The sequence below is a fragment of the Anabrus simplex genome, chromosome 1 (assembly GCF_040414725.1).
Source record: "Anabrus simplex isolate iqAnaSimp1 chromosome 1, ASM4041472v1, whole genome shotgun sequence".
Lineage (NCBI taxonomy): Eukaryota > Metazoa > Arthropoda > Insecta > Orthoptera > Tettigoniidae > Anabrus > Anabrus simplex.
In genome coordinates this window covers 547,064,391-547,089,835 of record NC_090265.1, presented here as the reverse complement: position 1 = coordinate 547,089,835, position 25,445 = coordinate 547,064,391, and the positions used below count along the sequence as shown (strand labels likewise).

Sequence of the window (25,445 nt, the reverse complement as noted above, 5' to 3'; positions counted from 1 at the left end):
AGCTCACAGCTGTGCGCCCCTAACCGCACGGCCAACTCTCTCCGTACCTCACAGAGTATGAAAGTGTTGAGAGATGGAGAGTCTGCTTCAAGCTTTTATTTCAAAGCAATGGGGACTGAGCGGTCCTTCACTATACACACGTTTTCTGTTCAAATAAGGCCCTTACAAAACTGCTATTGAGAAATCAAAACTTACAATTACCCCACAGACGCCGGCACATATAGCCTATAGCGATTAACGTTACAGAACATACGAAAAGTTTATATGCACAATCATGACTATAATGAGCAGACTATCAACATACCAAAAAGCTAATTTACATTGCTCATTACCAGAACAAAACACCGGGCAAGTTGGCCGTGCGGTAAGGGGCGCGTAGCTGTGAGCTTGCATCCGGGAGATAGTGGGTAGGCCTACCAACCACACTGTCGGCAGCCCTGAAGATGGTGTTCCATGGTTCCCTATTTTCACACCAGGCAAATGCTGGGGCTGTACCTTAATTAAGGCCACGGCAGCTTCCTTCCCACTCCTAGGGCTTTCCTATCCCATCGTCGCAGTAAAAGCTAGCTGTGTCGGTGCAACGTAAAGCAAATTGTAAGCAAAAAACAAACAAAACAAAAAAAACAGAGCAGAAAAACAAAGTTAACCAAAACGGGTTAACTGTATACGTATACAGAAAATACGCTGGAGAGCAAGCATGTGACACATGCCTACTAATAGACCCTAATGCCAGAGAACGTCGGAACATTCAGGAAGGACAATTTACAACATTTCCATTACAAATTGCGCTCACTTGTTTGAGAAAAGGGAAGATGTTGGGCACTTGAGAATACAGAGTAAAATGAAGCCTCCACCTACTGTTGTTGCTTCATTTACGATATACCAATATTATTTCAAACGTACAGTCCAAAAGGAACATGAGTCATAAAAGCAAATGTTACAGAAAATGTAAAAATATGTTTTCAAATATTTCGGGGTTGTGAGGATGTCATCATCCTTGGATATCGCATGTGGTGTAATATGCAAGTATACATTTCCGTAAGGCAACATTACTGGGCCTCTGTTAAGAACTGGATTCACAGTAAAGATTTTCTGCAGATGATGCTATACCGTGTAGAGTAATAAATAAGTTACATGATTGTGAACAGCAACAACAACAACAACAACAACAAAACCTCGAAGTTGGTGTAATGGTAAACGGACTGAAAAGTCACGTTGTAAATTTCATCAAGAGCAGAAGACCCTTCAGATTTAATTACTGTAAATGGACTGGTTATACCTCATGGGGAGTGTTGTAAATACCTAGGTGTTAACAAAATGAATTACACAATAATCTTCATCGAGGTATTCGTATTAACGACGTTGTAAGTAAGAGTTACAGATCTCTCCATATGATTACGAGGGTATTTAGGGGTTGTAGTACGGATGTAAAGAGAGGGCGATTAAGTCACTGATAAGATCCCAACTGAAGTACAGTTCAGTGAGTGGGACCCTAATTAGGATTATCTGATTCGAGAAGTCCGAAATATCCAAAGGAAAGCAAGAGGGATCTATTCTGGGCGATTTCATACAAACGAATAACATTACGTAAATATTACAATCTATGGGATGGGAAGATTTTGGAGGAAGCACACGAGCTGCTCGACTAAGCGGTATGTAGGATGCTAAAGGGTTTATTGTGTTACCTATTCAATACATTTTAAATTTTTAAACACTTACGAATTTATTATTAAATCCATTTGAGACATGTTTCGCCCTTCATTGAGGGCATCATCAGTCATAGTACCTCCTCAAGGCATAAATCAGGTACCTGATTAGTAAATAAATTGTGAAGTTACAGTTAAACAATATCAGTTTACAGACACAGTAGTCGGCACCAATGCGTAAAATCGCTGGGTATTTTAGCAGAGTCCAGCAGTGGTGGGCCGAAGAATAATTGACGCCACTCATTAGAAAATTATACAGTTTATACATATATTTACATTTAAACAGTTAGGGGAGAAAGGGTATAAGTATCTTGCGTCACTGTTCATGACACAGGTTGACAGGGTAACTATACAGTAAATTTACAATATCCAATTGAACAGTTGAGAGATTACAAGCTTATATACATATTTACAAGAGAGCAGCTTGGTGAGAAAGGATATAAAATGTCTGGCATCAAGAGCGTCCCGTTGTTTTAGTCGTTGGTTGACGATTGCAGCATTAACACATCAGTAATATGCAGAGTGGTCCAACCTTAGTTGGACCACCACTGCTGGACTCTGCTAAAATATCCAGCGATTTTACGCATTGGTGCCGACTACTGTGTCTGTAAACTGATATTGTTTAACTGTAACTTCACAATTTATTTACTAATCAGGTACCTGATTTATGCCTTGAGGAGGTACTATGACTGATAATGCCCTCAATGAAGGGCGAAACATGTCTCAAATGGATTTAATAATAAATTCCCAAGTGTTTAAAAATTTATAATGTATTGAATAGCTGACACAATAAACCCGTTAGCATCCTACATTCAGTATCTTCAATACGGATAACAATGATATTTATCACCTGTAAGCGGTATGTTCCAAGATGTCCGTGGAGAGATGGCGTGAATAACATTAGTAGACGAATAAGCTTGAGTGGAGTTTTTAAAAGTAGGGAAGATCATAATATGAAGAAGTTGGAGTTCAACAGGACTAATTCGGGCAGGTATTCGTTCATAGGAAGAGGAATTAGGGACTAGAATAATATACCAAGGGAGACGTTCGATATATTTCCAACTTCTTTGAAATCACTGTAGATTAGGTAAACAATATATAAGGGAATCTGCCATCTGGATGACAGCCCTAAACGCAGATCAGCTGTAAATAATAATAATAATAATAATAATAATAATAATAATAATAATAATAATAATAATAATACCGAGCTCGATAGCTGCAGTCTCTTAAGTGCGGCCAGTGTCTAGTATTCGGGAGATAGTGGGTTCGAAACCCACTGTCGACAACCCTGAAGATTGTTTCCTGTGGTTTTCATTGTTCACACCAGGCAAATGCTGGGGCTATACCTTAATCAAGGGCAAAGGCCACGGCCGCTTCCTTCCCATTCCTATCCTTCTCCTGTTCCATCGTCACCATAAGACCTATCTGCGTCGGTGCGACGTAAATCAACTTGTAAATAATAATAATAATAATAATAATAATAATAATAATAATAATAATAATAATAATCATCATCATCATCATCATCATCATCATCTATTACATACAGAGCTGTTCGAACACGTACTTCAGCAATAAAAATATTTTTCCCGATTTAACCAGCCTAAATACGGTGTGTATAGACTAAAAATACATAAATACAACTTTCTTAAGAAATTTGCCACAAACTGCATCGAACAGAGCCTACTTGCTATGTTTAGATGCCATAGCTTTATGAACAGCAAATGAATACACAAAAGCTAAAACAAAATAGCAACAATGGTTTATACAGTAACACGAAGTGATTTTTAAAAAGCGTCATAATGGCCTTGGTATGGATTATTGCATGATTCAGAATGGAGCAATCGATTCAAAATGGGGTCCTGTTTTCAAAAACTGGAAGGACATTTTACGATCCGATGACAGATCTAAAAGAGAATGTGCCTAGTAATGTTTAATTTCAGATAAAATTGCAACTATAATAGCAATTTCACATTTATACTTTTAAAACTCACTTACATAACCAATGGAAGTTCAGTTAGCGGTATATTTATTGTACGGAAACTCGTAAGTTATAAAAGCACTTGCGAACGTTACAGAGGCACCGCTTCCACAGCCCCTTCGTAATAGACTACCCGCTCAATGGACAATTTCAGCAGATAGCATACACACAGTACCGCAGGCGATTAGGTATACAGTCCTTGACGACAGAAGAAAAAATAGTGTTATACCCCACCATCCAAAGAAAACATTACTACTGCTAAAAGTGATCGATACTTTCTCTACTCTGATAAACTGAACGCAGAAAACCGAATGTATACGCTAATTCACGATTAAGTGGTGTTCTGTAACAAGACTCAAGAGTAACATTCATTAACTTGTCGTTTGTTTCCTTAACAGATTTTAAGACATATTTGAAAAGTGACAAACGTTAATGTTGGTATGAACCCGAAACTGGTGCGAGTACGCCTTCTCACCGTGCAAAACTAATTTGCCCGTTTTATTAACTTCACGTGCTTCATTTCAATATTCCAGTATAGAATACCTCGTCCATTGTCATCTTTCTCTAAATCCCTCAATCGATAATCTCAATAGCCCGTGAAATAAACAAAATAGAATAAGAAGACATTCTCTTTCATTTCTAACATTCTGTCATCATCCAATGAAACTTGGCCACCTGAAACACCTATCTTGGCGCTAAACATGAAACTGTTTTGAGAAACACATTCGTAATATAGTAGCCGAACTTCTACTGAATTACAGTCATCCTGATAGGACAATAATATCTTTGCGATTTCCGAAGAAAAAATATTATTCAATGTATAAGGGCATAAACTTGAGAATACTGAAATGCATCGACCCAAATATTAATTCAGAGAGACAAGAGAAATAATAAGAGTGTAGCATTCAACGAAAAGATAGTTACGAAACTGTTGTTAGTAGAAGTAGTAAGGCTGGTAACAGTGATGCGTTGGCAACAACAATTGCAACCCAACATTTAGAAAACCGTTGAAAGAGTACTAAAATAGCGTAGCATTAAGATGGCTTAGAAAAAGACGAGGGAAAACATACAACTGCGGACAGAATCGAATCATTTTAACGAAGCGAGACATATTATAAATACACATTTTGGTCCTACACAAATCGAGGATAAGAGCCCTTCCATAATGCGACGTTAGTTGATTTTAAGCAATTCTTCGCCTTCTGGGCATGTTAGACTTCTCCGCTTCACTCAATCATCTGATACAAGTATGGTGATCACACTCTCTCTCTTAACAGTGTGATAAAATTGGAATACTGATAGGAAATGAAGAGCTCTTCAAAAGGGATATCATTATTCGATAGCAAACGTCTCTCAAGATCAACATGGTACTGTGCCCATCGCAGCCGTTGTGGGGTGAAGAATTCTGATTTCAGCACGTACAATTCATTTTGGATGAAATTGAGATTATTTTACTTTAGCAACGTCGTTGCAAAGGGCTAAGTATTTCAGGAAACGCTTAGAAATGAACTGTGTTTCGGAAGGGAAATATTTCCCATGTAAGGCAAGAGATTTAAGAATTCAACAAAGGAAAATTCGATCTATATTTCATGTTTGTAAGAGTGGGAAGTTGGATGAAATACTTTCTCAAAGCTATCGACAATACTGAAGTACCAGAATACTAACTACTGTAGTTGCAAATTTTACATAATAATTTAAAAAAATCTCTAAATATACTGTAGGGTTTAGAATCAAGGTATTTATCTTTCCGATTAAAATACAGAATAGTGAACTTAGACACTAAGTTTTTTAAACATATGCTAAATTTTCTAGTCTTCAAAGAGCTATCATTATTAGACCACCGGAAGCGGGGATAATTTCCCATAATTTTTTATTTCTACCTCATTCGTTTGATGACGTAAGAATGCCATGGACGGTTCTACATCCGGAATAATCGATATCGAAAATCGATCTGGCCCAAATGTCAATACATTGGTCGAGAGGGATGACGAGGAGAGAAGAGAGTAAAAGCGGTAGGCAGCCCCGATAGGTGTACGCCATCGCTTTTCAACTTAGAGCATGCATTAACCAGGTTTTGTTATTCCTTTCGACATTATTATTATTATTATTATTATTATTATTATTATTATTATTATTATTATTATATTATTACTCCTTTCTCCGTTAGGGTCTTGTACAGACTACGTGACAATCTGAATGGTTCATCCTTTGTTGTTCCTTCTTCTTCCTCCAATTTTCCTTCATCTGCTCACTATGTCTCCTTTTCCTTTCCTTGGACCATTTTGAGTTTGTTTTCTTTCCCTTCGGACCTCGGAATTCTTCCAATTTTAACACTTTCTTTCTAAAAATCTCTCTCCGTCTGTTGCTTCTTCTTCTCTTATATTGTTTCTTTCCAAATCTTTATTGACATCGTGAATCCAGGTTGTTGTTGTTGTTCACTTCTTGTTCCACAGATATTTGAAAATCTGTTTGGTTAACCTGTCGTTATCCATTCTGTATAAGTGTTCAAAAATATCAATCGCCTCTTCCTCATTGTTTCTGTTATATTTTCTATGTTCCGACATTTTTTCATTACTTCTTGATTTCCAAAGTTCTGTACTTCTTACCGGGCCGAGTATTTTCCGTGTAATTCTTCTTTCGAGTACTTCTTATTCAGCTAGTAATTCAGTACTAGATATTCACTCGCGAATAGGCATTCCTGTTTGAGTACTGCGGTGTTGTGCTGTATTTTGATATTTTTTCATAAACACTTTATGCTGTAGATACTCCTCATTATACCGTGTGCTCTTTCCATTTTGTGTATCTTTTCTCCTACAGCGGATTTTTCCGAACTATTTTCTTGAATTGTTTATCTCAAATATCTAAATTTGTTTACCTTCCTTATTTGACCAATTTCTGTTATTAGAAATACTGGAGAATTTTTTATATTTGACAAAAATTTGGCTTTTCTACAGAAATTCTTAAAACTGTTCTGCTGGTTATTTTTTCCAAAAGATTGACTTGTATTGCCGCATTTGTCAGGTTTTCTGAAAGTATGGCGAAACCATCTGCAAATGCTAGACAGTTTATTTCAACACCTCTCTTCTTTCTTCCCAATATTACTGGTGATAACTTGTGTTCTTTCAGTTTTTCATTCCAAATCCTTACTATTTTCTCTAGGATGCAGTTGAATAGGAGTGGAGATAAACCATAACCTTGCCTTACACCTATATTTATTCTGAATGATTCAGATATTTCACCAATAAAGTTTACTTTTGATATGACGTCTGTGAGGGTTTCACGGATTATGTTTGCCAATTTGGTTTTAACTCCAATTCTCGATTATATTATCTAGAGTTTCTCTATCCACAGAGTCAAAAGCCTCTTTAAAATCTATGAATTTTACTACTATGTCTTTGGAGTTCATTATCTGTGATGGATTATGGACTTCAGGTTGAATATCTATTCTGAGCAAGATCTGCCCTTTATAAATCTACTCTGATATTCACCCAAATGACTGTCAAGAGTTAGTTGCACATGGCTCAGTAACATTGTTGAAAATATCTTATAAGCCACTGGCAAAAGGAATATACCTTTATAGTTATAGACGTCTTGCTTATCACCTTTCTCATGCGATGGATGTATAAGAGCCACTTTCCATTCTTCCGGGATCTTCTCCGTTTTCCAGATTTCTTCAAATATGATTTGAAGATCATCTACGATTTTTGGTTTAGACCATTTTATGTTCAGCTGAAATGGAGTCTTCTCCACTAGTTTTTTTAGGGGTTTAATTATGTTTTAAAATTCTTCAATAGAAAGTGGTGGATCTGCTTCTAGTTTTCAGGAATATCTGGAAATTCTAACTTGGGGGTCGGTTCTACACATTTCAGAAGCTGGTAGAAGTGTTTTGCTAGTATTTCGCAGTTCTCAATATTAGTTAGACCCATTCTGCCATTTTCACCTCTGAAGCAAATACTTGGAGCTTGATATCCCTTCCGGTTATTTTAAAACGTTTGATAGAAATCCCGTGAGTTTCTTTTGCAATGTTATCCTGTATGTAAACAAGTTGCGATTTTTTAAAAGATCGTTTAGTACTTATTATTATTCTTGCTGCTTAAATTGCTCAAAGTGTTGGTTTTTTTAGGGCATTTCCATTTTCCCATAGTTTTGCTCTTTCTGTTAGTGCTTCTTTACAAGTTTCAATCCACCAAATTTTCTTTTTAGTTTTTGCTGTCCCAAATACATTCTTTGCTGCACTGTTGATTTCTTTGGATAATTCTTGCCAGTTTCCATGCTGAGTTACTTATTATTATTCATTCCATTCCTGACCCGGTCGAATGACTGGAAACAGGCTGTGGATTTTCATTTTCATTATCACTTTAAACTACAATTATAATCTTATGGTACGGTATGGTATGGTATGGTAGAGAAATCAATGAAGACAATGAACTTACATTTCGACGGCGAAGGTTCAAATATAGATGACGCAAACGAGGCTTAGTCACGTGTTATCAAGAGTGACACAGTAGCTTGTTGAACCAGAGGGATTTCATAGAACTGTGAAATACTGAAAGAAAACTACGAATACGATGTCTCTACGAGACACACTAAACGTGTTTTATTAATTTAAAGGCTAACTGGATTCTGAAATGTAATAACTCCATATTTATGTGGTGCAATGTAATGACTCCCCGCCGGAAAAGACATCTTCAACTGAACTTACCTTAGTACACATTATATCAAATAATTCAGCTCGGCATGACATATTAATCACCGGTTACAAAGTTCGTTTCAATAAACGAAACACAAAATCGTTACAATCTTCCATAATTCATTGGTATCATAAATGGAACATGGTAACTGCATTCTGAAGTGAAATTAATCGCGGTGTTAAAAATGGGAAGTGCCTGAGTAATATTTTTGCTGTTTTTTAAAACATACTCTTCCCACGTTTGGTAAAATCAAGTGTTACAAGTAACTTAAATACAGAAATATGAAATACAATTCTGCCAAAGTCTTAAATGACATCTGTACATTCAATATTCTCAGTGTTTTGGTGGCTTTCGAAGAATATTTCCGAGTGAATTCATATTGAAATAAGGTAAGGGTGTATTCTGCCCGAAGGTAGGTCCGAACCTCCACAGAGGTGTGCCTGAGCCGGAGTTTACGTACGGTAGGATGGCCAGTTCCTTTCCGCTCCTCCATTCCCTTAATCCCCACCAACAGCGCGTGGCAACTCATCCACTTCTTGACCACGTCCAATGTTGCTTAACTTCGGAGATCTCACGGGATCCGGTGTTTCAACACGGCTACGGCCGTTGGCAATATTGAAATACGTGACATCAAAATTCATCGCATGAAAACAATTTTTCAAACTGAAACAGCTCTTTAGAAGGCCATAAAACAGTTTTCTAAAGTGATCTACAATAATAGGTAAACAAGATAGCAACCACTGTTACGGCAGTTAATCAATAGTAGATGCGACCCTTTCAGATAACAGCATTCCCACGACATACCAGAAACAACTGATAATATAGCGGGATGAACACATACTTTTCTCAATAGATACTAATCTCAATAACGCCACTTTTCTTCAGAACGTGTAAAAATACATATACAGTAATGCATAATTCCTATGCCAAGAGTGATTGATTTGAAGGTCTTAAAATTATTTTACCTCGTCTTTATCGCATTTCTTTCTTTCTTTCTTTTCTCTCCTCACGCGCGGGCAACGGGATGCACTTCATGAAGCACTAATCAAATTCCACTTCATACAGTAAATTTGTACGTCGGGCACAACAGCCGAAAAACTAGACATTAATGTGAAAAAAACAGTCGAAAACAAACACACCGTTCACAATAACACAAAGTCAGGGCTGAAGCGTCTTCACTTCCAGCCACGGCAACTTCATGGCTATTTGTAGTTCTGACCAAAGTTTTTCCGCATTCACTTCTGAGGAACATTGGATAGTTCACTGTACCTACTTTTAAATCTAAGAGAACTTATCTCCTCTCTCTACTAGGGCCAAAACCCAAATTACACAACTGACTAACCAATTAACAATCCAACGTCCATCACGGTACTTTACGCAAAATTAATTTTGATTCGAACTTTCCTTCTGTCTCTACATACATACATACATACATACATACATACATACATACATACATACAATACATAGTCTGCCTGCTTATTTAACAGCCCAGCGGCAAGCTGGATCCTGCGGTTCTGGGAAGCTGCAAAAACCGACGGCGGCGATAAAATGATGAGTACTAGGCAAGATGAGGAGTGCGGTAGTTTGCCATTGCTTTCCTCACTGGACCAGTATGACTGACCCTATGAATAGCACCTAACATAACACTCAGACGCACAAGTCGTGCTCTGAATGAAATTACTCATCACATCGATACCTCAGCAACTCACATGCTGTCACAACCATACATAAGACGGGTACTTCAGTGGAAGCTACATTTTGCTCTGGCCTGTAACCCGAGGTAGATGCAAATATATACATACCACGGTGAATTAACTAAAATTACTTCAATACATTATTCGGAAAATTTCAGAGCCTCTAATTTCTATTTACACTATCCAGTACCATTTCAGTCAACGCTAAACTAACCTACTGTAAACTGACCCAACCATAATGTAACGTCTCGGGGTATTTTGAATACGATGTTTAAACTACTGCAGTAGTAGTTACCGAATCGTATACACAAAAGTGGGTACATACTTGAACTTGTATTACATACATACATACATACATACATACAAACATGTGCTATTGTGAAGGAAATCTAAAACAAAGTTGTCCAGCTACATAAATCTGTTTTCATATAAGGCAAACCCGCATAAGTTCACGCACAAACTAAGACGGCATAAATCGTGGAATTAATAATGATACAAAATTATTTGAAACAAAAATAACATTTCTGAAAAATGATAAAACAACATTAAAGTTGGGGGAGTGTGTTACAGTGTGTCAATGTTGCTTACCGGCTGGCCGAGTCATAAGGAACTATCCATTGGCGACCCCACGTACAACTGCACGGGGAACCCGAACACGAGTTTTGGGGGTCCCGGCAGGGCACACCTCCCTTCGGGACCAAACTAAAAGAAAACAAAAAACAGAGTGAGTAGGTGCTGTACAGTCCACCACTCTGCTGGTTCCAACAGCCGCGGTGGACATGTAAGTCAAAGACTTCCCAACCTCATGAGCACCTGACTCTCGCATACTTCATATGTACCGCGTTTGGTGTCAAAATGTCGGACTGTAGCCACTACTAGCGGTATTAACAACTTTATAATAAAAATGCCAACCGCTAACAAAGGCGCTGGTTTTAGGTGCGAAAAAAATAGGAATTTCTTTGTTACCAGCTCGTACGAAACGGAGTACCGGGTACTGGCTACAGGAAAACAATCTTACTGCGTTATCGAAGTGAATAAAATTAGTACAGAATGTTGACGGAGATAAAGGTTCGAAAACTCAACTGTTTACGTCGCACGATTTACATACACTGTAACATCTAATAAATAGCTTGCATCTGGCAGATAATGGGTTCAAGCTCCATCATCGGCAGCCCTGAAGATGGTTTTTATGGTTTCCCATTTTCACAGCAGGCAAATCCTGGGGTTGTATCTTAATTAAGTCTAAGGCCGCATCTTCCCAGTTCTTGCCCTTTCCTATACAACAGTCACCGAAAACCTATCTGCGTTTGCGTGGCGTTAAGCCGCTATATGAACTGAACATGAACTAATGCGTTGAAAAGTTTAGAGTACAATGCGGTCGTGGAAATTAAATATCCATTAAATACTCATTAAAAAGAAAAACCTAATGAAATAGCATGTTACCTAGATGTTTGAAAGAAACGTTGACATGCTGGCTTATTCTGCAACACATCTCCTCACGCAGAAATTATACGAAGTATAATGTAAAATTACACCATACTGCTAAAGCAGCCATAATCCAAGATTCCCCATTCTAAGAGAGATAAGCTCATGCATATACTGTTCGCAACAATGTCACAAAAGGAAAGGATCATAGTGTAAAACTGTTTATGAAAAAGGACTGATGAAAATCTGACAAAATAGGCAAGCTTTCGACGTTTTGACACCATCTTTCCACATTTTAGAAGAGTACGTACACCGGATCAGTTGTTCAGAAGGTTGGGAAGTCCTACACCGGTGTTACATGGAAATAAGATGAAAACAAACAAACTGAAAAGAAAGAAAAAAAAAAAGAAAGGAAATTAAATATTCAATTCACGTTCAATGCTGTACATAATCTTAAACAAATATGAGACCCCATGAGATAAAGGTGTCTCAGCACTCAAGATATATTTGACCGGCAGATCCAGTATTCATTATATTACGATACCAAGTAGGACGTTAAAAGGCAATTTTCACACAAGTACTTGATATAGCACTCTACGTCTACAAGTATTTACACATGGAAGGTTTCAACTCATTATCACATACAACTAGCAGCCAACAATATATTGTATGTGTAGTACACCTAAGGAAATCGTGACAAAAGGATGACATATTGGGATATAACCACAGACCTTGCTTACCCTAACATAACGTACTGCAGAAATAATTTAATGGAAGAAAATTTTATTGGGGTTAGTTCCTGAGGTATGGAGTTTCGAATTCTAGGGACGAGTTACGATATCAATAGTCAAATCGTATTCGATCATTACCACAAAGTCTGCAGAACGTTACGAAAGCTTCTTTTAAATCTCCTAACACACTCGCCTACAGTAATAAAGAATGTAACTATCGCATCTGAAGCCTTAGTTGGGCAAGAGTTGCCGCCGTTGACGAGTAGCCACTAGTCTTCAAGTACAGTGCACAAAACTTCACTTTCTAAAACTGAAGGTAGTCCTGTGCGAGTTTTAAACAAATCTGATGCTGACAGAATACTAACCATCTACTCAACATGTCCCTTTGGCTGCTGACTTGAAAATTAAATGTTTCATCCAAAAAAAAACTCAGACACCTACAAATTTCGATGTTGTCGTCGAACATTTCCGATGATATTTTGGAGAATACATGCAATATATTATCATAGTCTTATTCTTAGCGAGCACAAATTTGTTGCCCAGCAACTCAAAGACAAATGAACAAAAGATGTTCAGGAACATATTTTATTCCATACTATGACGAAAATGACTTCTTTCCACATTAAAAAATGTACGGAAAATGACACTTCAAGATACTGTAACTACTTTCCATACAATTTTATTAGAAATAGTCTGTTACTGGTTGAATTCCGGTTCACACTAAAGTAAACACGGATATTCAGAGAGATTATGAATCGGCCAACACCAAACTTAACCTTGTAGAATTGCTTCTCCGCCTGATTGCAGCACTATGGTTCCCTACCCATGCCGTCTCTGTATTCCCAGCTTATGTGGCCGCAATGACCATCTTCACTGCCAAGATTAATCCGTTTCCGACAGATATATAAGCAGATATCATAAATTTCAGAGCCTCCGTGGCTCAGGCGGCAGCGCGCCGCCTCTCACCGCTGGGTTCCGTGGTTCAAATCCCGGTCACTCCATGTGAGATTTGTGCTGGACAAAGCGGAGGCGAGACAGGTTTTTCTCCGGGTACCCCGGTTTTCCCTGTCATATTTCATTCCAGCAACACACTCCAATATCATTTCATTTCATCTGCAATGTATAAATCATTGCCCTAGAGGAGTGCGACAGGCTTCGGCAGCCGGCACAATTCCTATCCTCGCCGCTAGATGGGGGCTTCATTCTTCCATTCCTGATCCGGACGAATGACTGGAAACAGGCTGTGGATTTTCATTTTCATCATAAAGTTCGTATTACCTTCATTAATCCACGACCTGAGGACCATGTTTACGACTCCGGTAGCTTAGCGGACTATTCACAGCTTCAAATAACATTAATTTTGATGTTTTATTACCGCATAACTCGATGTACACATCGCTTATATCATAGCAAAACGAAACAAAAAACGCCAGTGCTTGAGTCAAACATGGAAGATTTGCGTGGCAACATGCCAAGGTTATGCATAATAAAACATTTCATTTAAGATAAATAAATTAGCCAAAGTATGGAATAAAATATTGTACACAACAGCCACTAAAGTGGTAAGTTTATCTTACTCGTAACGAGATTCATTCCGCGCCGCACTCGTAACGTAAAACAGTATGTTCCGTGGCTGTTGCGTAAGTAACTACTTCAAACTATCAAGTACTTCAGTAAAAGAGTAAGGATTTCGTTCTGTTCTACGGGTGAACACTAGCATACTTCGTTAATACTGATTTGACAGGTCAACAGGGTTATGCAAAATCAGGACGACTTTTCTAGATCGGCTATTTGCTGTCAAATCATTAACAATTACAATTACAAAACAGGTATTGTTTGTCCAAAATTTGATCAGTTTTCTCAAGGTAAAAGTACATATAATTATTCTAAAGACTAAAGAGATGCATACTGCAAAGCAGCTGTTGACTCAAAGCAATGGTACCTAAAATGAAACGAAGTATAGACCTTCACATTTTAGTGTATTATTCTGAGGTAAAACAATTACATTTTATTGTTTCACTGCACTTGTATCGTTATTTCCACTTTTCAAATAAATGCAGAATTTTATGTTTGGCTAAGAAGAACCATCCGGAGTTCCTTAATACTTCTTAACATTTAATCACTTTCCAAATAAGAAGAAACATGCCAAAAAAACACGAAATAAAACAAGAGAACAAGCAGATAACTAAATACTCCAGTCTAAGAATGTAAACTAACTCATTTAGTTCTGACAATCACAATTAATTAATCTATGTCACCTTCCCAGATTTCATCGTTACTACCAATGAGATCTAGTGAAATCTATATCTGATATTCTGATACTAGAAATCTACTCTACGAGAACCGTCTCAATTGTATTCATTCGTAATAAAACCTATGAAAATAGTAACACTTATTTTCATGGCTCCTTGTAAAACAGGGCCAATAGGACTCTAGGAGCACCAACTCAACCACAACAGGTATTGAATCAAAGGAGATCGAACATGTTACCTTGCAAGGACGACCAACACTACTCGACAAACAGCAACATGGAACAGACATCTACGCTACACACGCACGCATTTCACGAGAGATCCTCCAAGCCCACTGCGGGGGCACACGCACAGGCTTTTCATCTCCAAATCGGACTATACTTACGTCCACGCATCCCTTCGTCTTTTTTTTTTTTTGCGGCCGGGCGGCCATCATTTATAGTTGCTACCCAGCCACCTCCCCAAAAACAAAGGTTGACGCCTCGTTGGCAGTCGCCATGTACACCTGCGCCATCCTAGACATTGCTCCAGCCATCTCCGAAGATGATATCTACACCGCCATCCGCTCCGCTGGCTTCCGCATACATGACGCCTACCGGCTATTGGACGGCACCAGTTCATTGCCATCTCCACTGATTCTTCTCTACATACCAACGTTGGACGACCAGCAGCGCCTCATCGACGCCGGCGTATCCGTTCATAACCGTTTCTACCCCGTGGAATCTACTCCTCCATCCATACTTGCCCAACTCTCCGCCGACTCCACCACCCTCCCCGTCGTCCATATGCCGCCGACCATAACATCGCAACAATCCACATCGACTTCCTCTTCCCTTTCCCCTACAACAACTACCACCACCACGACGCCTTTGCCCTCTTCTCATATACCGGCTACATTTGTCACGACTTGCCACCCATCGCCCATTATGATCTCCTGCCGTCCACTTTCTACATTTTCTACAACGGTAAACCCCCTCCTTCCTCCGAACAACCCCTTGGCATCCACCGACTCAACGCCGCCGTCGCCTCAATCATCGCTTCAAGACAATGTCGCAGCAGCACCACCGTCATCATCGCCCACGCGGCAATCCACATCTCATCGTGGTCTCTCCAGCTGTGTGATCCGTGGACTCGACCCTTCCATCTCCAGCCAGGATATCCTACAATAACTTCAAGCCGCCGGAATCCCCACCTGCCGTGCGTTTCGCATTCAGACCAGTTCAGGACCAACATATATGGTACGTCTCCTCCTTCCGACTATCGCCGACGTCCAGCGCCTCACTGCCACCGGAGCCCCCATCTATGGTCATCGATATAGAGTGGAGCCTTTTCGTTCACCACCAGCACGCTCTCAAACCTACACCACCCCTCGTCGCCCCCGGCCGACCCCACCTCCCGTTCCACCTCCTCAACCCATTAGTCCACCCCTCCTCCAACTAATTTCTTCCTTTCACCACCACCGTCCCCCGCTGACCTTTTCCGACTCTTACTCACTTCTCTTGTAACCTTCTAATCGGTGTTTCATCTCCTTGCTCTTCAAGTCCCTCATAACCCCCTTGCTTAAACCTTCTCTTCCTTCAGTTGCGTCATGTCTCTCTTAAGTCATATATAAAACCTTCCACACGCACCTCACTTTTCCTCACTTCAAATTCCCATCTACCAACTTCCCTCGCTCCTTCCCAACAAGCCGAAACTCCTGGCCAGGGTGAAGGCGTAACCTTCAAGGTGGCCCGCCCCTCCCCTTTAGGGAGGGGAATGAAAACTTTTAAAAAATCTACGTTAACACTCGTCCTCTCCAGCATATGTATAAAATGATCATAACTATTAAATAATATTTTATTTTACACATGCCTATATTTTCCAAGTACACCCGTATCGTTCTTATTTCTGGATCAAATAACTAAACTGTTTTATTAAATCGATGCTTTTGACACGCGTGACAGAGCGTACATTCCGCAAATGTTCATAAAAGAACTGCACGGAACAAAGTGCAACAAAATTGAACAAACACTCATTAAATATTAGCCAACTGTTCCTTCAGAATTCAAAGCAGGTTTACCTTTAACAGACAGAAGTATTAAGGTACGCAGAAAAGTATAGTATACCTAACTGTATGTCTTAATACATGCACTATGAGAGGACAAGGTAACTCAAAATTTCGGTAGCTGGATTGAAAAATCGAGATGAGTTTTGACGCACATTCTCTGCTCAGAACTTTCCCATCACTTCCAAAAAAGTCCTTTCATGATGAATTATTTGAAGTTGATAAACGACTTTTTTTAAAACCTTTCTTCTCATGTATGCCTTTCAATGAAGATAACTGTTGTTCCCTAAACCAATCTCAGTATTTTTTGTCGAATTATAGTTATTATAGTTCCGGTATACAGGTCCCAGGAATCAACCTGGGAAGAGTCCTTGGGACTCTAGGCAAATGGTAGTGAAATATGTCGTTGCCAAACTCCTGCAGCAATAATACATTGGGTTCCGCAAGAAAACCCAACTAGCCTCTTTCACTACCACTCCAGCGCGTAACCTACACGAGAAACTCCCTGTTAAGCTGAGCAACTCAGTGGAAGGTTGGGTAACTAATCCCAGCGGGAAGCTGGGTCAGTGAACCGATCAGTACTGGGGGCTTCAAGGCTTACAACCTTCATAGTTAAACACCACGTTACCTTCGGATAACCCCACTAAACTTTTTCGTAACTCTGGAAACATGGAGCAATCGACTAATTGGAAATCTACCAACCCCACTCACAGTGGAGCTGGCAGGCCATCGGATTCTGGGGAGCCTGCATCTTCATGTAAGAGGAAGAAACACATCAACTATCTGACAACGATAAACATTAATTCCCTCCTACAAACGGGAAAGCTGAAACATACATTGGACGTCCTAACAAAACAAAACATTCTTATAACGGCTTTACAGGAGACAAGATTTACGGACGAAGAACCGTTTGAGTCACAATGCTTTAGGGTCTCCAAGGGACAGCCAGGTCAGAGAGTGATGAAGAATATGCCTCACCTGGGTACAGGCTTCATAGCCAACAACAAAATGATCAACTCCATTATCTCCTTCTCATCACCAAATGGGAGAATGTCCACTATAGCCTTCAGTAGTCTCAACAAAGCCTACATAACTGTTAACTTCCATGCACCTGCCAATGATAGTAATAAGAGTGATACTGAAAGTCCTCGTTGCCGGGACAAAACCTCCTATGTGATAATATGTTTGGAGATATACTGACCCGCAGCACATACATTATGAAGAGCGAGAATGCCTTGACAATATTCACACAAAATTGTACCTTAGATGACAGAACCTTACTGGCCAAAGTTCTAAGCCAAAATATTTCACATAGGAGGTTTTGTCCCAGCAGCGACGAAGTGTTGAATACTTTTGGGAAGAACTGGAAGAGACAATCGATAAGATTCCAGAACATCACGTGATCATATTGAGAGGCTTTAACGCCCAGATTGGTAAAGAGCGCAGGTTCAAGAACATAGTCGGAGAATACCCGGCTCACAAGAGCACAAATTGTAATGGCAGAGGCTGATCAATCTGTGTAAGAATCATAACCTTGTTCTTAAATCTACAGCATTCAGACACCTCCCCCGAAAAGCCAGGACCTGGAGGTGTCCCAATCCCTTGCTAGGAGAGTACCAGCTAGATCACGTTGCCATCAATAGAAGGAATAGCAAGGAACGTCAAGGTATTGAGAGGTACCAATATCTATTCAGACCACTACCTATCTTTGGTCAAGGCAAACATTCCACTCACGAAGTGCAGAGGTAACAATTACACCAGGTCCAGAATCCCAAAATTTAATCCAGCCCAGTTGAAAGAAAACAACAACTTTACTAAGGTCCTAAGCAACAATCAGAATAAAACGGATTGGCCTAATCTACAGAAGGCACTGATAGATGCAGCAACAGAAACCATCCTTGCAACCAGAAGGAGTAAGCACCCATGGTGGACACCCAACATGTGATAATGCAATAGAGGAGAGAAGAGAGGCATGGGTGAAATGGACCTGCAACAAAAGCACGGAAAATCATACAGCCTTCTTAACAATCAGAAAGAACACGGCCAAAACCATCAGAAATGCTAAGAGGCAATTTAAAACATCATAAATCAGGCAGAGAAAGACTTTCAAAGGAACAACACCAGTAACTTACACAAAACTCTAAAATCTCAGACAAACGCGGTTATGTAGCGCATAACTATCTACGAAATGTCGCTGTAATATTTGTCCCAAGTGAAACATGATAATTCCTTTTACATAAATGAAGTGAAAAATCTGCGGTAAATTAAGAAATACCGTCGTTATTAGAGAAATATCTAGAGAAATATGTATACGTACTAACGGGCTGTAGACAGGACTCCCTTATGTTGTATTCCGCTGCTCGTGCCGTCTTTTGTTTCTTTCTTGAGGTCCAGGGCTAGCATCGACGAATGGGAGTGCTATGTCTGTGAATTCTCATTATCTTTGTCCATATGACTAGCGCGATCAGTTCAAATAGCAAAATAGCATGATCGCTGGACCAATAAATATATAATTTAATGAATGAGTTAGGGCACAAAACTAATCAGCAACATGAAGAAAACGACACCTAATTAATGCAAACAACTTCAGTGAGCAAAGACATCCCACACGAAAGTGCTAGACAAACAAAACACATACGGAAGCGCTGCGACGTAGCAGAAAAAAAGTTGTAAGGTAGTAAAGTATGTATCCATATCATTCTCTGCAAGTAAAATATTTCGTACTATTTCTTAATTTACCGCAGATTTTCGACTTTATTTGTGTAAAAGCAATTATCATGTTCCATTTGGGACAATATTACAGTGACATTTCGTAGATAGGTATGCGTTACGTAACCGACAAACGCTTACTCAGCCCCTACACTTCACCTTCGAGGACCAGACGGAGAAATTAAAATGAACAATGAAGATTGTACTACAGCCCTTGCAAAATATTTTGATGACCACCTCAATGCAGAAGAACCCGAGTAAAAACTCCAATTTCAACCCAAGGATGTTATTAACCCTGACTCCCTCCTACCAAAGAAGAAATCAAACATCATCTCTGAACTGAAATCTAACAGAGCAGCAGGCGAAGACGGCATCATTGCAGAATAATGGAAACATGCAGATGAAGAGTCAATTGACAGTATCCACAGGATCATAACTGACATCTGGACGACGGAAACACTACCAAGGGATTGGACTTCAGTTATCATCCACCCGCTGCACAAAAAAGGAGACGGGTTAGACCCTAACAACTATATAGGGATTTCTCTCCTATCAGTGACTTACAAAATCTTCTCCAAAGCAATGCTTAAAAAAGTGGAGGCACAATTAGACTCCTGCATAGGAGAGTACCAAGCTGGATTTAGAAAGTCTGCACAGAGCAGATTCTGAACCTCAAAACTATCTTTACCCACAAAAACCTCAGCACCTCATCCTATGTAGCAATTTTCGTTGATTTCCAGAAGGCCTACGACTCGGTAGATAGAAAGCCCCTCTTTGAGGCGTTAACTGAAATGGGACTGGATAAGAAGACTTTGAATCTTGTGAAGGCTACTCTAACGAACACCGTGTCCAAAGTCAAATTCAGAGGGGTATTATCAAAAAGCTTCGAGATCAAAACAGGTATTAGATAAGGAGATGGTTTGTCCCCCATCCCGTTTAACTGTCTGCCGGAGAAGGTCATTCGGGAATGGACGAACACACAGCTGACAACTTTGGATTAAAAATCGGCTATAAAAAAGACAGTTAATCGTCACTTGCTTAGCCTTCGCAGATGATCTCACACTCTTAGCTTCAAGTATGGAAGAAGCTACGTACCCGCTATCCTCCCTCGAACGCATAGCAGGTAAAGTAGGGCTGAAGATCGCTGTCAACAAAACAGAATTTCTGACCAACGTCAGAGAAGCATCCAACTTCATTTCTTTGGGGGACAAAATAATACGCAAGGCCAACTCATTCAAATATCTTGGAGAATGGATAACCCCAAATATTAATGAACACCTTGCAATGAATAGTAGATGCACTAAATTAGAAAGAGCTTATCATCTTTGTAAGAACATATACACGTCTAAATCCCTCTCCTTGAATCTTAATCTTAGACACTACAAGACCGTAGTAAGACCATGTATACTGTACGCCTCAGAATGCCTAAACAAGATCCGGAAAGGGCAACTCAGAAAACTGGAACTGAAAGAGCGAAAGATCCTCAGAAGGATTATGGGTCCTATTAAAGAAGGAGATGGGTACAGAATCAGGCACAACAAGGAACTGTACAGCTATGAGGAAGAGAAGACTAATGTTCTATGGTCACATAGTCAGGATGGACAGCCAGAAACTCACTTCAAGGATCTTCAACACTGTATCTAGAGAGAAAGCACCAAATGCCAAAATGGACTAATTTAGTTCGGAAAGACCGACAATACATAAACATTGATCACATTGACATTTACAATCGAGATAACTTCAGAAAGTTAATCAAGACATCTGACTCTTTCCAGTCACTAACAGCTAAATCACTGAGTCCAGCAGTAGGAGTGAAATGACTCAAGAAAGGAAAGACATCCATAGCGCTAGAATGAAGAAATACTGGGCTAAGAGGAAGAAAAAAGCTCAGAGTTAAGAACCACGTGGTCCATCGTAGGCCTAAACGGAAAAGAAGTTTTGGTATACAACGATGGAACACGAATAAGGAATTTACAACTTGTACTGAATAAGAATAGACTTCAATATTTCTTAAAAATTGGCGAAGTAATAGCAAGATACCGAAGTTGAAAAATTAACGAGAAGTGTGCTTAGTTCAGATATTCAACAATTAGTTTGTGAAGCAAATCGGGAATGAAAGAGTAAATTATTCTCCACTTTTGTTACTAGGGACAAAGGGACGATTCCGGGAACAGAAGAGAAAAAAGGGCGGTGTTGAAAGTTAAAGAAATGAAAGTGGGTCATATTTCTCACCAAGGGTTAATTGGTTTGTTCGTTAGAAGAAGGTGTATGAAATTCACAATCAAATAAAGGTGTTAAGCAGCTTTCTGTTGTTGTTGTTGTTGTTGTTGTTGTTGTTGTTGTTGATGATGATGATGATGATGATTATGTTGTTGATCAATTTCTGTAAAAGGGAAGGAAAACAGAGGAAAGACAGTATCTGAAAGAATTAGTATTAGAAGTCGCTTCAGGTCAGAAAAATATACAATGATAATTTTAGATTCAGCTCATATGTCAGGAAATCACACGATGACAGTCCTCTTGGTCGAAAAATTATTTCAAAGGGCTTTATAAGAAATAGTAAATGTCAGTACTAATAACCACCTACCAAAGCTACAATTGCGCACCCTAAGTTATTTATTGTGCCGATGCGAAAGTTCGAGCAGTTCTCAACTTTTTAAAAATTTTATTTTATTTTACTGTCACTGTCGCTCGCTGTAACTCACAATCACACTCAGTGATGTATTAATCTCCACTCTCTATGACCTTCTGCCAACGTTCAGGTGGCAGTTGAATGCCTCGCCTGTGGAACTGTTTTGGTTTTGACTGAAAGAAATCGGTTCGCCATTGGTCAAGAGAAGCTTCGTCAGGAAACACATGCCCCTGAATGTGGTTAGAAAGAGAGCGGAAAAGATGGAAATCTGAGGGGGCTAAGTCAGGGCAATTCGGAGGATGAGGAAGAGGTTCCCAGCAATTACACCTTTGGTCAACTGCGCTGTGTGCGGACGAGCGTTATCATGGAGCAATAAGACTGGTTGTTGTCTTTGTCTTTTGTTGTCAATAGCAACGGCAAGCCGTCTTAGCTGGTCACTATACACAGCAGAGGTAATCGTTACGTTTTTTCGGAAGAAGTTCATGGTGAAGAATGCCATCTTTGTTCCATCAAACACAAAACATGACATTCTGTGGATGGGCACTATTCTTGGAACGGGGAATTGCTTTTTTGATAGGCTGAGCCACTCTTTCATCTTCTTCACGTTGACATACAGGCACCATTTCTCGCCACCGGTGACAATGTTCGAGCCGGCCCCGTGGTGTAGGAGCAGCGTGTTTGCCTCTTACCCTGAGGCCCCGGTTCCATTCCCGGCCAGGTCAGGGATTTTACCTGGACCTGAGGGCTGGTTCGAGGTCCACTCAGCCTACGTGATTAGAATTGAGGAGCTATCTGACGGTGAGATAGCGACCCCGGTCTAGAAAGCCAAGAATTTCGTCGTGCTGACCACACGACACCTCGTAATCTGGAGCCCTTCGGGCTGAGCAGCGGTCGCTTGGTAGGCCAAGGCCCTTCAAGGGCTGTAGTGCCATGGGGGGGAGGTGACAATGTTCGAAAGGAATGCTTCGTGCCTATCACAAGCCAACCGGTGCCGGGCAAGCAATAATGAACAGATGTTTACTCGTTGATTTTTATCACTGTCACTTAGTATATGTGGTACCTATATAACCAAGTTCTGTACCTTACCCATCAAATGCAAATGGCGTACAATAGTTGACTGATCACATTAAAAATTGCGCCATTTCCCGCGTTGTGTGACGAGGATTCTCAAGAAGCAACTCATTCAAGCGATTTTCGTCAAAATCTGAAGGTCTTCCAGAACGTAGATCACCAGACAAGTCAAACCGTCCTGCTCAAAAGCGGGAACACCTTTTTTTTGTGTGTGTGTGTGTCGTTCTCTCAGCAACTGCTTCATTCTCGTACACTTCACTAATTGTTCCCGCATCTCCTGCTGCACTGGATCCTCGGTTAAACTAAAAGAGTAAAATGTTTCGGAAATGCTCACTTTTCTCAACATGACATTCCGTTTGTCTGAAATATACACAAACGTAGGACGAATTTTCCAACAACAAAAAAACAAACAATGTTTTTCAGGTAAGATTCCGCATTCCTTTAAAAATACGAAAGTTCTATTGTCTGTAACATTTTAAAACGTTCAAGGCTATCATTGCTTACTTCAAGTGGGTAGGAGTTTAGTCAGCCTTGCAACATTAGGAACATCACTGTCTAACAGTCTCCGTTACTGGGATATCTCTCTAACTAAACGTCAAAAGGCTACAATCAGGACAGGACCGCCGAGCTGAGTGGCTCAGACAGCAGAGTGCTGGCCTTCTGAGCTCAAACTGCGGTTCAATCCCAGCTGAACCCAGTGGTATTCAAAAGTGTTCAAATACACCAGCCTCGAGTCGGTAGATTTACCGGCACGTGAAAGAACTCCAGAGGGATAACAGGCATCTCAGCGCCTCCGGCAACCGTAGAAGTAGCTGGTGGGACGTACAACCAATATTTTATTATTATTATTATTATTATTATTATTATTATTATTATTATTATTATTATTTGTCCGGCTGCTGTGTTGAAAGGACAGAGTAATGTCCTTCGGTTCAAAGGGCCCTGAGATCGATTCCTGGCCTGGCCGGGCCGGGGATTTGAACTTTGTATGGTTAATTCTTCTGGTTCGGGGACCGTGTGTTTGTGTTGGTCTTACTACATATCTTCAGTTACATACATGTGACACTATCAACTAACCACAGAAACACGCGAGTACAACCCTCCCCATAGGGTTGGCGTCTGAAAGGGCATCCGGCCGTCGAACTAGGCCAAATCGGCACAAAGTGCCGATCTCAAAAAATTGGGGAAGATGTCAATAAGATTATTATTATTATTATTATTATTATTATTATTATTATTATTATTATTATTATTATTATTATTAGAGATCTCCTGTGACTTGAAATAAGGTGCCACCGTTAGCACTTGCCGGAAACAGGAGAGGCAACTCTACTGAAAAACACGTTTAGGTTGACCGCTGTCAGCGTCGAGAGTCAAACCAAGAACCACCAGCATGTGGAGCTAATTTGTTTACCTTGCTATGTTAACGACACCCGCGAACAATATATGGGTGTAATGAAAGGAATATTTTTAGTTTCAGGAGTCCAAAAGCAATACATTGACAATGCACGGTACGTATTAAGAGCAGATCCCGAAAAAATACAAGCAAATTTTCCTTCGAGGGGAACTCCTGGCGGAACATTTCTCTCTGGATAAAATGTCATGATTTCCACTGGAACTAAAAAGCAGACGTTGCAGGGTACGGTAATGACACAAGAATGCCGGCTCGCCAGGTAGACTGCAAAGCAATGGGATGGGATGGGACGGGATGGATGCTGTGCTGTGCTCTGCTTACGTCACACTGTAGTCATGGTAACCAGAATGCAGAGTTGCCAAATCCCACCAGCTCTTGTCAACACCAACGCTGGCTCAAGTATAATCCAGCACACTTCTCTATCTCTCTCTCCTTCCACATCGAACGATTACATCACTGCTGGAGCTTTTATAAACTTGGCATATCACGCTAAAGTTTCTATTTTTTTTTCTTCCTCTTTTGCATAGTCCGACCGAGATACCATAAACAAATGTATATGCAGCATCTGCAACCTGGGCTCACCACGAATGCCCGACCTGCAGTGAAGGAGACTAAAAAGATACTGACAAGTTCAATTGTCTAACTTGGATCAAAGTAAAATACTGTAACTATAAAGCGTTAAGCTGAACTTGCAAACTTTTTCAAATCACTTCCGGTTTGGCCCTTTTTTTTCATTCCACTCAAATTTTTCTAACTATTGTCTTCCTTGCCCATTCTCTTAGAAATGTAAATGTTCATCACATAGCACGCAGTGATACGATACATTTCACAATAAATAAATAAATAAATAAATAAATAAATAAATAAATAAATAAATAAATAAATAAATAAATAAATAAAGTTATTGTTTTTACATCCCACTAGCTATTTTCTTGCTGTTTTCTAAGACGTCCGGGTGCTGGAACTTTGTCCCACTGCAGTTCCTTTATCCGTCAGAAATCTACCACTACAATGCTCGGGTATTTGAGCGCCTTCAAATACCATTGGACTGAACCGGGGTTGAACCTGCCAATTTAGGTCAGAAGGTCA

General features: G+C 39.9%; 1 protein-coding gene across 1 annotated transcript in view; it reads right to left on the bottom strand.

The window, feature by feature from the left end:
* The window catches only part of Chi (LIM domain-binding protein 2 Chi), a 691,542-nt gene that overhangs the window by 400,052 nt on the left and 266,045 nt on the right, over positions 1-25,445 (bottom strand). The window contains exon 3 of the mRNA XM_067135525.2: positions 10,667-10,780. Coding sequence (XP_066991626.1) covers positions 10,667-10,780 — 114 coding nt within the window. The remainder of the gene's footprint in view (positions 1-10,666; positions 10,781-25,445) is intronic.